The 14,194-nt window shown below is 36.0% G+C and overlaps 1 protein-coding gene across 1 annotated transcript; it reads left to right on the top strand.

The window, feature by feature from the left end:
- The first annotated feature begins 4,703 nt into the window (after positions 1-4,703).
- On the top strand, positions 4,704-5,888 carry LOC129265294 (kappa-type opioid receptor-like). Its single transcript, XM_054903301.2, has one exon. It carries the CDS (start codon positions 4,704-4,706, stop codon positions 5,886-5,888), a length of 1,185 nt encoding a protein of 394 aa, XP_054759276.2.
- The last annotated feature ends 8,306 nt before the right edge of the window (positions 5,889-14,194 follow it).

The following is a 14,194-nucleotide window of genomic DNA, read 5'->3' as shown; positions in this document are numbered from 1 at the left end:
CCCACCCCACTCCCCCACATCACACCGAGGCCATCGTGACGATATTTGCTTTACACTGAGCTGTGATTTACATGAAATGGCTTAGGCTTGATTTCCATTTTGTTAATCATTATCAAGCTTTGGAAAAGTTTGGAGAAACAAGTATTAAATGAAAAATGAAATGTAAACCCATTTTAAATGATAAAAACTTGGTGAAAAAATGCTGGATATGTCTGATATAAACTTTTGTTTAGATTCATTTATGTCCTCATATCCAGCTGGCACAAAAAGGGTAAAGGTTGTGCTTACTAAGTGTTGAAATTTTAATTTGGGTGGCAAAACTGTTACAAAATGCTTGAATGTATCCGTTTTATTTCAGTTAACTAAAAGTGCAAGGGAAATGTATGAGAAATGTTTCGCAGGGTAAGTTTGATTTCGCCCTTTCCCCTTGATACAGCGTGAAAACGAGCATTTCTGCGCAAACAGATTTCTGCGAGCTTTAGAAAAATGGACAGTGCTCACTCAAGTGTAACATTCTGTCAAAACTTTTACTTTCATTGGATAGATAAGACCCAATCCCAAGATTATATGTGAAAAATTTACCAACGTGTTGTAAATTTTTTAATTCCCAGGGCTTTTTCAAAGTGTAAACTTTTTTTTATACGCACTGTATATCGACAGCCATCCACCATATTACAGACAGCACATGTGCAACAAGCCTGGTGAAGTTAGAAAGGAATATTTGTTTTGTTGACCTTCTGAGTAATTTTTTTTCTCTTTCAGAAATGTTTGATTATCTCAGAGAAGTTTATAGATCAAGTTGGCCAGTTTGGGGGTATGATAGACACTTATACCAAGCTACAAAATGAGGTTATTAATATGCCATGGTGAAGTCCCGTGTTTGTGCTGTAAGCTTATAAACGTCAAATGGGCCTCCGGGGTTAGTTGGAACAAAATTGAAGGGGCTAGTTGGAACATGTTCCAACTTACCCCAAACATAATTATGAATAAAAACATTGGATATGAGAAAAAAATATGTAAAGTATATCACACTCTTCTGAACATGTATTGTATACCATGCTTGTTTTGTTTATCAGTTAGGTCTGAGTGTGCATTTAAGGCCTATTGTAGGCTCCTAATGCAATATTTACCCTTATCAAACTGGGGGGGGGGGGTCAATTTGAGCCCCCCCCCCTCGAGAAATTTTGTCACTACGCCGTCGCGAAATTTTTTGACTACACTGCTCGCTGACACTTTACTTTCAAGTCTTGCGCATCATTTGAGACAAAATTTGTGATGCCTGTGTGCGTGGTTTCGAAATAACGCAACATTTTGTACGTGCATGTTCTGACCCAAAATTGCTCAAAAATGTGATTCCATGTACAAGGTCAATGCAAATCGTGTTTTTCAACCATAAGTCATAAATGTACCATTATTTTTTACTTTTGTTGGTTCAAATAGATTTATTTCATGCTATTTATGATCGCAAAAGAGTCCCGACAAAGTTCACTAGAAATAACAAAGGTTCGAAATAACAAAGAAATACAAATAAAAAAATACATACATGTAAGAAATTATTTTTTTTTACAATTTTTGGTGGATATTTGTCATAAATGTGAAAATTGATACTCTCACCAAAAATTAGCATTCTACTAGCTTAATAAATAGAATTAAAGGCAAAAACATTTAAAAAAAACAAGTTTAGGGCAAATTTCATATGCTTATTTGCATAATTATGAATGAAAAAATATAAACAATTACTTTTTGTCTTGTAAATTTGATGCAGAAGTACATGAAATTGCTGATAGTACACTTAATTGCATGTAAAATCAAACGCACCCAAAGAAATATGCGGAATTCTACTACACAGTCTGCATGCGTGAGTGGCTGTATAATAGAAAACATAAAGTTCAACAAATCCACACTTTGAAAAAAATAAAGCAAATAGGCTAAAACCATGTAATATTACAGTTTTAAGTAGTTTTAGTATAATTCTTAATTGACCATGCAGTGTTCCAAGTTCCAACTTACCCCGTATTGGGGTAAGTTGGAACGTTTGCGATGGTCTCGTTCAAGGTGGATTTTTTTCAGTAACCATAATAGAGTTAAAAATTGTATGGGGTACATTTGAAGCCCTTAGATTTATGCTTCAATCTGATATATTGATTGTTTCTCGAATAAAATCTATTTGGATTTTACAGCCATTTTTGTCAAAAATGTTCCAACTAACCCCGGTCTCCCCTACCGATCGAGCCATACTCACACAACGGATTTCCATTACACCAAACATCAAAGTAGAACATGTGAATTTTTTTCCAATGAATTCTCAAGTAATCAACTATACCAACAGTTTTTAAACTTAATTAATATCTGTTAGTTACATTTTGCCCATTATAAAGTTCTCACGAAAATATTTAATTCATATTGATAGTTTAGAACAAAGGTTATACATCAGAAAGTTAAAGGGATTAAAAAGGAAGAAAGAAACAAAAGAAAGGATGAACAAGATATAAAGAAGAAAACGGGTTGGTGAATTATCATTGATACTTTGAATACAAATTAAGTTTTAGCCGTTTTTTTTTAAATTTTTTACTGGAATTGGATTTATTAAACGCATAGTTTCTAAATTATTGTTAGGGTATTTCTAACAATTTTTTTTGACAGCGTTATTTTTACTTTCAAGTTACGGAGTTTCGTTTCATGGGAATGAATTTGATTGTTGAGAATATGGGTAATATATTTTGTAATAATTCTTGAAAATATTGAAAACCAAGCAATGTGATATGATAATTGAATAAATAAAAGATATTTACAGTTTTTAAACGAAAAAAAACTGAGGAGCAGGAAGGGCATAATATTCACTACCTGTACATATACGTAAAGCCTTCTCTTGCAACTTAAACAAATTTTCAAGTTTAACTTGAGATTAATTTCCCAAGACACCTATGCAGTAAGTCAAATATGGCGATATGAGAGTGTTGTATACACTGTTAGAAAAAAAATCATCCTTAAAATAAAAGAAGTTCCTGCAGCAGAGTCTCGAGAACACATGTAATCTTACAGGAAATTGGTACTTGGTGTATGGAATCTTACAAATTTCCTTTAAAAAACACCCTTTTATCCTTTTTAAACAGACCTGTTCTGTTAAATTGCAGAAAAATTCCTGTTTTATGAATTTACAGAATGATTCTGTTATTGCTTTCTGCAAAATTTTCTTTTTTTCCTGTAAAAATCAGGGTATTTTTAACAGTGTAGGGAAGGGCACATTAAGATTTAATTTATACATGTATAATACCAGTCGATTGGATATTTTCTTTGTTATAAAATCTATATGCGCATCAATGGATCACTGTGGCACTCCACGTGAAATATTGCTGAAATCAGAAGAAGACATGTTAAACAGATTATATTGCAATTACAGTCCGATAATGCTTCAGGAAAAGTAATAACATTCGATTTTGAATTTCATCAAGGATGATTGACCTGTAATTCTTATTATGAAATAAACAAAACATTGTTTTACTAAGATTGAATAAAAGTATATTCCACACTACTATTAGTAGTCCTTTATTAATTTGGTATTCAACATTTTCCAAAGCAGACTGGTAATAAATGAGAGTTGTATCATCGGCATAAATAATATATTGAAAACATGGGAAGATTTGGTCAAATCATTGATGTAAATTAAAAATAGTAACGGATCGAGAATGGATCACTGTGGCACTCCACGTGAAATATTGCTGAAATCAGAAGAAGACATGTTAAACAGATTATATTGCAAATCATTTTCTATGGAGCTTTGATTTTAAAGAAAAGTTAAAAGGAGTACCACGTATCCCGTAATGATGTAATTTTGAAAAAAAGTATCGAATGGTCTACTTTATCGAATGCTTTTGATGAATCCATAAAAAATTCCAATACAAAATTTATTATTTTTAATTGCCATTGTCACATTGCCCTGCAAATTAACTAAAACATGTGTGGTTGAGTAATTATGTCTGAATTCAAATTGACAATCTGAGAGTATTTTATGTTTTGTAAGAAAATCATAGACTCGATTACAAACACATTTTTCTAATAATTTTGATATACAGGACAACAAAGATATAGGTCGATAATTCTGAAATAAATGACAATCATCTTTATATAAAAAACAGGGATAATCCATGCTATTTTAAGTTTGCTTGGAAATGTACCAGTTGATAATGATATATTGAATAATTATATAAGTCAAAGGTTTAGTATTCAAAATCTTTACATTCAGATATTGTGTACATTGAATTACCTGGAAAGATTCTAGGTTCCCCCAAGACATAAAGTAGAACAAAAAAAGGAGATAGGGGAAAAGAGAGGAATGCAGAAAACTTTATGAGTTAATTGCAATTATATCAGATTCATTAATTTTTTCACATGTTTTAATTCCCATCTTTTATTTGTTAACGCTCTCGCTCTCATCGTGTTTTTCTTCGATATTGCATCCTTCTCAAATAATTAAGCTTGGTGTAGTCATTCAAAGTAAGAATTTTATGAGAACGGAAGTGGGGGCTAGGCCGAAAGTCCCCCCCCCCCCCCGTTCAGCAACCCCTGGCCCCAATACTAGCTGAAAGTAGCAATATTAATCCACAACTTCAATCTCTTTGTCCTAATAGGTTCTTTTATGTGTCATAAGGTCCATGGATCTCACTGGTTTAGTGCAACTGCTGTATCTTTCTCTCTCATTAGCAATGAGTGTGGGAGCTGTCTCCCTGACATCCTCAGCGACAACTGAGAGCGATTGGGGAACAAGTGTTACTCCTGGTGGTAGCCCTGACGCAACTGTTAAAGGACTCGCGCTGGAAGATGACAACGGTGATTCCTTGATAGGTCTGAATAACACGCTTCATGAAGAACTTGAAGATATATGGGATACTGAGACATCAAGGTCTGAATACCCTGCTGATGATACAGATAAGGTTGGCTCATGGTCTTGGTATTCGATATCTTGGACTTGGGTCACTCTTGGAGAGCTAGTCGTCGGGGTGATCGGGATCATTGGTAATCTTCTGATAATCACTGTTCTTTTTCAGCGGCGCGCTAAGAGCCGATCTACCGACACACTCATAGGCGCACTTGCGGCGGCAGATCTCCTGACCTCGGTTGGGCTGCTTCCTGTTCCATATGCCAAAGGTGTTCCGGTATCCTGGCTCGGACGAGTCTACTGTAAAGTGGTATGGCTTCCGAACTACATGATGGTGTTGACATTGCTGTCAGGGTTTGTGCTATCCGCCATCTCTATTGAGCGTTACATCGCGGTCACTCATCCCATCTACTTTAACAGGATTTTAACCAGACGGCGAGTATCTGAGGTGGTTGTGATTTTATGGATCTTATCAATGTTGCTTTGCATCCCTGGTTACTTCATAGCTGATGTGGACAAAGCGAAGCGTCGATGTAATGTTGTGGAAATTACATATGCGGTTGACATGGCGTTTACTCTTTACTTTCTAACCATTCAACTATTCATACCAGCCATCATTATGGTTGCTACCCAAACCTTAATAGCAGTCAAGCTCAAAGCCCAGTCGAAGCGCTTGAGAGGATCTAAATCACACCATCTTGCCGCGAGCAGAGCTGTTATTAAACTGATGCTCATCGTTATCATTGCGTACCTTGTTTGCTGGACTCCCCTTCATTTGATTTTCTTGCTTAAAGCAGTGCTCCGTTATCAAATCCAAGCGAATTCTCAGATTGCCAACGGCGCCATGATTCTAGTTGCTGTCAATTCCAGCATCAACCCCATCATCTACAGCATCCGTTACCAGGAGTTCCGCAATGCTGTCAAGGACTTGTTTGTAGGGGGAAAGGTCCAAAGTAAAGCGATGTTCGATGATCCTGACGGATCATTGTCTACCAAGGATGGGCCGGCCTAACCCTTAAGTCCCGGGTTATTTTGGTCTTTTTGGTACCAGGAAGTGGGCGGGCACTATGCCCCCATATAGGTTTTCGGTCGCGAATCATGCGATCATGACGATCATTTGCACGATGGTAGGAAATGATGTAATCTACGTGTTTTCATAGGTAAATTTAACTAAATCTATACATTTTATTTGAATTAATTATGTTATCTTATGCATGAAATTAGACTTTGGCTGTAAATCTATGAATGAATTAAATCTTGATAAAGAGATTTTTGTGAAATCAAATGATCAAATGCACATAACACAAATAAGAATCAATTGTTTTCTTATGTAGTTTATTGTTTTTGAAATTTCCTATATGTATATCTGGGGGATTTCTACGTTTTTACATTTTTTTCAATAGTAAATAAACTTAGATACAGTTTTGATTAGTAAAGGGGAAAATAATTATACAGTTACGAATTTTGGCTAGAAATGAATTTACATTGGATTTGTTCATAAAAATCACGTTTTGAGCAATTTCGGGTCCGACATGCATTTACATAATGTACTCGGCCGTCGCAAATTTGATCTCAAAAGTAGCATAAGAATTAAAAAGGAAATAACAGTCCAAAAGCGACGCGACGCGATCCTCGCACGTTGAGAGTTTATCGTTAAAATATGTCAACGGGGGAAGGAGGGGGGGGGGCTGAGTGGGCCCTGGGGACGATTTTTTTTTAGTGGGGGTGCTGAAGTGAATTTGACAAGAAAAAAGTGGGGGTTATTACAAAATGAAGGAGCTTTCGGTCCGGTGAAATTTGACAAGCAAAAAAAAGGGGGGTTCCTACAAAATGTCATGTCGTTCATTTTCATTACATGTCTGCCATTTATCATACCTACCAGATTTCAAGGGGGGGTGATGCCTATGGAAAATGCATGCAGCACCCCCGCTTCCCAGGGCCACGGGGGCATACGTGGGCCTAATGTCACCAAGGATCGATAGGTTAAACCCAAAGGTTAAACCATAATGCGCACGGTTTTCAACAGCTGCGTAACAGGGGTCGGTGGCCAGGGGGGGGGGGGGGGGGGCAAGAGTCAAACATTTCCCGGTCATATCATGGTATGAACAGGCGTAATGGTGTAATGAGGCGACTATTTTGAGAAGGGCAGATATTGCGTATCGGGCAGAATTTATCTTTTAAAAAAGTTGCGAGCGAGCAAAAATTGTGACCTTTTTAATACAAAAATCCAATTTTGTGATAGATTTTGACATGATATCCAGAAAATAATATATTTCACTTTTCTCTCTTTAGATTCCTTTTTTGGTGGTCTGTACACCACTGTGAACATGATTCTTTGCGGCAATAGGGTCGGTGCTAAAAAGCTGCTTTATATAAGTCCCGAGCGAGCGAAGCGAGCGAGGAAAAATCACCTTTTCATGAGAATCTAACTTTGAGCTATTTTTGACATTATATTCAGTAAATAAAATCATATCCTACACTTTTCGTTTGCTTTTCTTTCCTCCTTTTTTTTGTTCTTGTCTGTAGAACTTTTTGGGACAATGGCCCAACCCTTCCATACGTAGTGCTGTGCGGTTGGGGTCCAGGGCGGAGCCCCTGGAACTTCTTGATTTAAAGCCTCGCAGATTGCCGCTATTTTAATCAAATCGCGGGCATATACAGAATATAGCTTTTACACAACACATTTATTTAACCCAGTAATGAACCAAATATTTTGAGGGGGCAAAACATAGCAATGTGGGAAAAATTTGTAAACAGTCGCCAGCGTGCAAAGCGAGTTGGAAAAAAATATTACCTATTGAAATTAGATTCTAATTATGTCATAGATTTTTCCATTATATTCAGCAAATAACACATTTCATTGTTTCCATTCATTTCATTATACGTTGTCTCCTATAATTTCTTTTATTTCCTCTTGGGTGTGGAACCAAGACCCCCCTCCGCGCCTGTATGCCAGTGATTGAACGTGATTGAACGGGGGCGTTATAGAGCCATTTGAAGGTTATAAATGAAGAGCCCCTACTGCGTGGGGTCTATAGGGCAAAGCCCCAGTAGCTTATTTGCATAAAATTTAGCAAGCTTATAGCACAATTTTGTATGCAGTCCATCTTTCTTCCCGCTCTTTAATTTCAATCATCGGCAGCCCGATCGTGATGTTATTTTTTTTCTTGTCCCTTTTCTTTGTTTTCCAATTTAGCTTTTGACCAATTACATTCTACCTTCGTTTCCCGCTATTGTTTGCCATTTTGTCATCTTTTAATTCATTTCCCACCGTGCTATTGCATTACATAGGCCTATTTCGGAATGATTTGTTCTTTCTCAAATGTTCTTCTTTCGTAAATTTTCCCGCTTTCCTTCCTCTTCCATTAAATTTTTTTTTTTCGGTTTTCTTTTCACTTTTCCCTTTACCTTTCCCTTTCCTCCTTTCCTTTCCTTTCCCCTTTTCTTCCCCTATCCCTTTCTCTCTCCCTCCATTTTCCCCCCCGTTTTTCTTGCCCCCCCCCCGCCTGTTACGCCACTGGTTTTCAATTGCCGGTGAATCAAAGCACTGGTTTCGTTCTAGACTCTGGACAAACGACATATCTTTTGAAAATAAGGACGAAATTGCTGTTCCAGTTCACCAATTTTCGACAAAGACTTCCCAGCTGTTCATTGCCATTTGAATCGTATTCTTGAATCCGTCGTGTAGTCCAGTCATTTTAACTTTTCACTTGGAACAAATTGCAACAGAATTTATTCCAATGCAGAACATTTCTTTGAGGTCCATAGAAGACCATACTAAAAGTCCCAGAAAATCCGAATAGGGGAAAGTGGTCTAATTTGCATAAACATAATGGTTAGTTTTGGGGTCATATTCGCTCATTTAGTTTGCGTAGCAGACGACGCTAGTGTATAGTATGTACTCAGACCCGATTGCAAATCATATCAATTCCGGTCTCGATACTACTATAAACATTGGCCTCCTCAAACTATAGCTATATCATAAATATCAGTAAGCAAAAATTTATACTACAAGAACATTGTTACTATTACCATTAAATGCATAAATTCGATCCTGTTTGGACTGTATTAATTGTTTAACATAAAAGGGTCTAGGCACGGAAACTAACATTTCCTAGTCACGTGACGTTGTACACCAAAATAATGACATTTTCTGCCTTCTCGATCTCAGAGTTCAAGAGAAAATGAAATATAGCTATTGGACCTGCCACATCGTATTATACTACTATTAAGCTACCGAAGTCACTCGCCCCTTTTCCGTATTTTGCCAATTTATGGGAAAATCCGCCAATTTGGAGCCCCTGAAGAGGGTAGGGGTCGATGCGCTGATAGACAAAACCAAAACCTATTCTAAAAGTGACTTTACCATATAGCAGAAATGCCTTTTGCCTAATTAGGGGGGGGGGGGTCAAAAACTGCGATTTTGTTTTGATAAAGAGGGAAAATAGGCAAAAGGGTGGAGGTACTTCGGGAACCCCTGAAGAGGTAGGCTTTGCTGAGCCAGCACTTCTTTATATGTTGCTGATAGAGGAAAATCTACTCCTTTTTTATATCCGAGTGGTTACGAAACAATGAAAGAGGTTTGCTATAGAGCAGAAACTACGTTTAATGAGAGCTCCAAATTGGCAGATTTCCCCCCATTAATTATAAGTTAATAAGGAGGGAAACTAGGCAAAAAGGGTGGGAAGACTTCGGGAACCTCTGAGGGGGTAGGCTTTGCTAAGCCAGCACTTCTTTATATGTAGCTGATAGAGGAAAATCTACTTTGTTTTATCTCCAAGTGGTAACGAAACAACGAAAGTAGATTGCTATATATCAGAAAAACATTTTTGCATCAATGAGTGCTCCGAATTAGTAGATTTTTTTCATAAATTGGCAAAATATGGAAAAGGGGTGGGTGACTTCGGCAAACCCCTGAGAGGTAGGGTTTGCTGTGCCAGCACTTCTTTGTATGTAGCTGATAGAGGAAAATCTAATTTTGTTATCTACAAGTGGTTACAAAACAATAAAATTGGTCTACTGCAAAGGGGTAAACGCCTTTTACCTCAATGGGGCTCCAAAATGACGAATTTTCCAAAAAATGGGCAAAATAGTGGGGTGATTTCGGCAGCCCCCTGAAGGATGTAGGTTTTGATATGCCAGCACATCTTTATACGAAGCAGATAGGGGAAAGGCTACTCTTTCGTTTCCAGTGGTTTTAAAACAATAAAAGTGGCTTACACTATAGCAGGACCATCTTTTTGCCTCAATGAGGGCTCTGGATTTATAGATTTTTTCATAAATTGGCAAAATATGGAAAAGGGGCGAGTGACTTTAGCAAACCCCGTATGGGATAGGCTTTGCTGTGTCAGCACTTCTTTATATTTAGCTGATAGAGGAAAATCTATTTTTTTCATCCCCAAGTGCTCACAAAACAATGAAAGTGGTTTACTGCAAAGGGGGAAACACCTTTTGTCTCAATGGGGCTAAAAATTGCGTATTTTCCAAGAAATTGGCAAAATACAAAGAAGGGTTGGTGACTTCGGCAGACCCCTGAGGGGGTAGAATTTGCTGTGCCATCACTTCTTTAAATGTAACAGAGCCTACTCCTTTGCCTCCAAGTGATTTCAAGACAATAAACGTTGTTTTTCTCTGTAGCAAAACACCACTTTGTCACATTGGGGGCTCTAAAGAGCATGATATTTTAATAGTTAAGCTACGGATAAGGGGGGTAACTTCGACAGGCTATTGCGGGACTATGCTTTAATGTTCTTGAACGTTATTGCATGCAGCATGCAGAGCAATGCATCCTCTATTTTTCCATGAGATTTCATTAAAACAAAAGTTGCTTTAATGTTTAGAAAAAACCCTTTGCCCACATATCAATTTAAGTAATATACACCTTTCTATCGCTATACGCACACATGTATTTATACGTGTTAGTCACACAAACAAAGGCGAGGCAAGACCAATTTTATCTATTGTACTCTCTTAAAGGCATGCCAGCGATCGCGTTGTAGTCGATATCATAAGTGTGACTAAGACACGGAGGTTGGTTTTTGGTTTCACTTTATTGCAATTGTTATGGAATTCAATAGAAAAAAATAGTCAGATAAATCCTGTTTAAAGTTAATCAACCATTTAATTCAAATATACATTAAGAAGTGTTGCCGCATCTATCGCAACAAATAACTGTTCATTCAAAGGAAATAAAGATATCAAATACATATATGGATTATAATTAAACATTATATATGAACGAATTTAATTCAAATATACATTAATTGTCCCAGAAAAGATCTATCTGAGTTCAACTCTTATTTCACTCGAATAAATCGCGAAGGCCTTCTATTTAATTATTATGTTGGATGAATTAAAGTTTATTACTGACAATGTTCAGCAGATCGGATCGGATCGATCGATTATCGAAGTCCCTTCGTGGCCTATCCACGTCATCATATCGAGGTGTCATAGCAGGAAGTGACGTATAGCTTTTTCGACGAATGATCGAACAGCGCGAAGAATCCCGAAGTTTTCCGAAGTTATACCGAGTACTATGGTGGTCGGTCGGATAACTTTCCGTGGATTTGTTCCCAAGACTATCAGCTAAAATTAAATTAACAAACCATCATTTCCTAAAATGTCTGTTTAGAGATAATTCTGGGTCACTTTCTTTGCATACAAGAGGCTGTTAAAAAGCCTAACACAACCCTGTTAAGAACCATGAATTAAATTAGGGCTTTGATAAGTCACAGGTCCCTGTCGGTGTAGAGTCATAATATATACATATTATTCGCTGTAACACAAATAAGTTAAATACTCCAATCCTTTAATAAAAGGACGTTTTAAATCTCTGAATAACTCACAGACCTGGTATTTGAGCTTGAAACATGTTATATATACCAATATGGAACATTTTATAGTAGCACCTAACATAAAATAAATTCTAGTGACGGTAAACATAATAAATTCATGAAAACCTCACTCTTTTAATTACACAATCGATATAGTTGATGGATCGATTATATCAATTAAGAAGTATTAAGAAATGCATTAAGAATGCATTAAAATGTATTAAGAAATGCAATTTTATTGTCTTGAAGCAGTGATTAGGAACACAAAGTATTGTACTGCTTGCTTTTAAAGCTTCTTTTTTTTTTTTGGTCTTCATTCATTACACAAATTAGGCCTATAGAATTAGAGAAAAGAACAAGACCACCAGTATGCTCACAGGCTTGAGGAATGTTGCACAAATACCAAAGGAGAGACACGATGTTCAGTTTTTTCTTTGATTATTTGGAACATGAGGCACTGATTGAGGTATATGGTGACTTGCATTAGGGGGTTGCGCATGATCGCATCTCTTGTTCATTCTTGCATTAATTGGGGAAACCAAAGCGAATTCAAACAAAGAAGTAACATTTTGGATCTTTATTGTTTTTTTGTTTTTTTGTATATTCAGTAATATGAAAAAATCACAATTCTTGAGATTTTCTTAGAATTTAAGGACAACATCTTGATTACTGCAATTCTGCAATATATGTATTGAGTACAATGGAATTTGAAAAATCATAATTCTGACGACGGTTCAACAACCTTAGGCTAGGATTTTGTCATGTGATAATATGTTACTTGAATACTTGTATGTTACAAATGCTTACTTGTGGAACGTGCCTATTATTGTAATAGTTTGCTCCAAGTGTTTGTTTGCTTAGATTTTAAGAAAGAAAAGAATTCCAGGTGTTCCTTTTGTACAAGATAGAACTAAATATTCAAAAGGAAGTTATTCTCAATACAATGTCCCAAAATGCAAGGTTTGTTGTTTTGAACCGATGATTAGGTACATAAATGCATTACCTGCAGTGGAATTTATTGTTACATAAGTATTTCGTTCTTTATTCCTGGCATTAATGATGGAAATAGTGTGATTTAATTCCTTAAAGTGTAACACCTTTAATATGCTCATATGGAATCCAATATCATGACTTTGGTATATTGTTATATAGGGACTAGGTGTTTGGTTACCAAAAGGTGAATCTCAGGACTGTTTGAAAGTTGTTTTTTAGTTATAGAAACAAGGGGATTTGGAATGCTTTGGGACTTTGTTTGGCTGTGTTTCATTTAAACATGTACCATTATTTTACTTGTATTGTTTTGTGGGGATAGGTTATTATTAACATGAAAATTTACTTGCTTAGTATGTGTAAGTTTAAAACTTAACTTATTAATGCGGTATATGCTGATTGAATGCATGTCAGTTTTTCTTTTTTTCATTATTGATTTTATTTACAGCTATTTCGTTTAAATTCAATAAGATTATAACAAAGAAAAAAGACAACAATTAGGGGTAGATTATTATTCTTGGAAATACTACAGCAACCTGTAAAGAAGGGTGAGCTGTGAGGGAGTGTTGCTTTGGAGAAGGTCGTAGAGATGGGATTCCTTCCCTTCTTTTTTTACTTGCAGGTATTACGAGCACCTTTTTTAGGATTCTTAGAGATAATGTTCTACATGGAAGGGATAGTAATACTCGAATTGATAGACATTTATTTTTGTTTTGAACAATGGCGCAATAAATTAGAGTTTATCATTGGACTATGTACTGCAGTTACACTAGGGAATATGTTGGTATGTCTAGTCCTCACTCTCCCTATAAATAACGTAGTGAAAATCTTAAAGTTTTTATACAATAAAAATGGTAGAATGATCTTTTTAGATTTTCTTTATGAATAGATGTTTAAATTGTAATTTTGTTTCCTTAAATGTTAGAGGAATAAGAGAATGCGCGAAAAGGGGACGAATATTTTCATGGTGTAAAGAAAAAGGGGATGTAATTTTTTTACAGGAGACGTATAGTACAAAAGATGTAGAGGATAGATGGAGTTCTGGGTGGGATGGGTCATGTTACTATAGTCATGGATCAAATCATAGCAGAGGAGTACTCATTCTTATCAAAACCTCAATAGACTTTAAACTTATAAATATAAAACAAGATGACGAAGGGCGATACATACTCATTGATTGTGAAATCCAAGGACATAGAATGGTCCTTTGTAATGTTTACTTACCGACGAGAGATAAAGAAAATCATCAAATAAAATTTTTAAAGGATATGCTTATAAAATTAAACAAAATTAATAGTTGTAATAAACCTATTTTAATGGGAGGAGATTTTAATATTATTATGAATTCTGAATTAGATTATAATGGAACAGTGAAACAAAAAATACATGACAACGTTAGTAAAGAAGTAGAAAATTTTATGGAGGAACTACAATTAATAGACATATGGAGAGAGAGAAATCCATTGAAAAGACAATTTACCTTCACTAAAAATAA

This window comes from Lytechinus pictus, chromosome 7, assembly GCF_037042905.1.
Source record: "Lytechinus pictus isolate F3 Inbred chromosome 7, Lp3.0, whole genome shotgun sequence".
NCBI lineage: Eukaryota > Metazoa > Echinodermata > Echinoidea > Temnopleuroida > Toxopneustidae > Lytechinus > Lytechinus pictus.
The sequence above is the reverse complement of the archived record's forward strand: the minus strand, read 5'-3'. Positions and strand labels throughout refer to the sequence as shown.

Bases quoted from the DNA above. Each gene is read 5' to 3' on its own strand.
- LOC129265294 (XM_054903301.2), top strand. From the start codon at position 4,704: ATGAGTGTGGGAGCTGTCTCCCTGACATCCTCAGCGACAACTGAGAGC.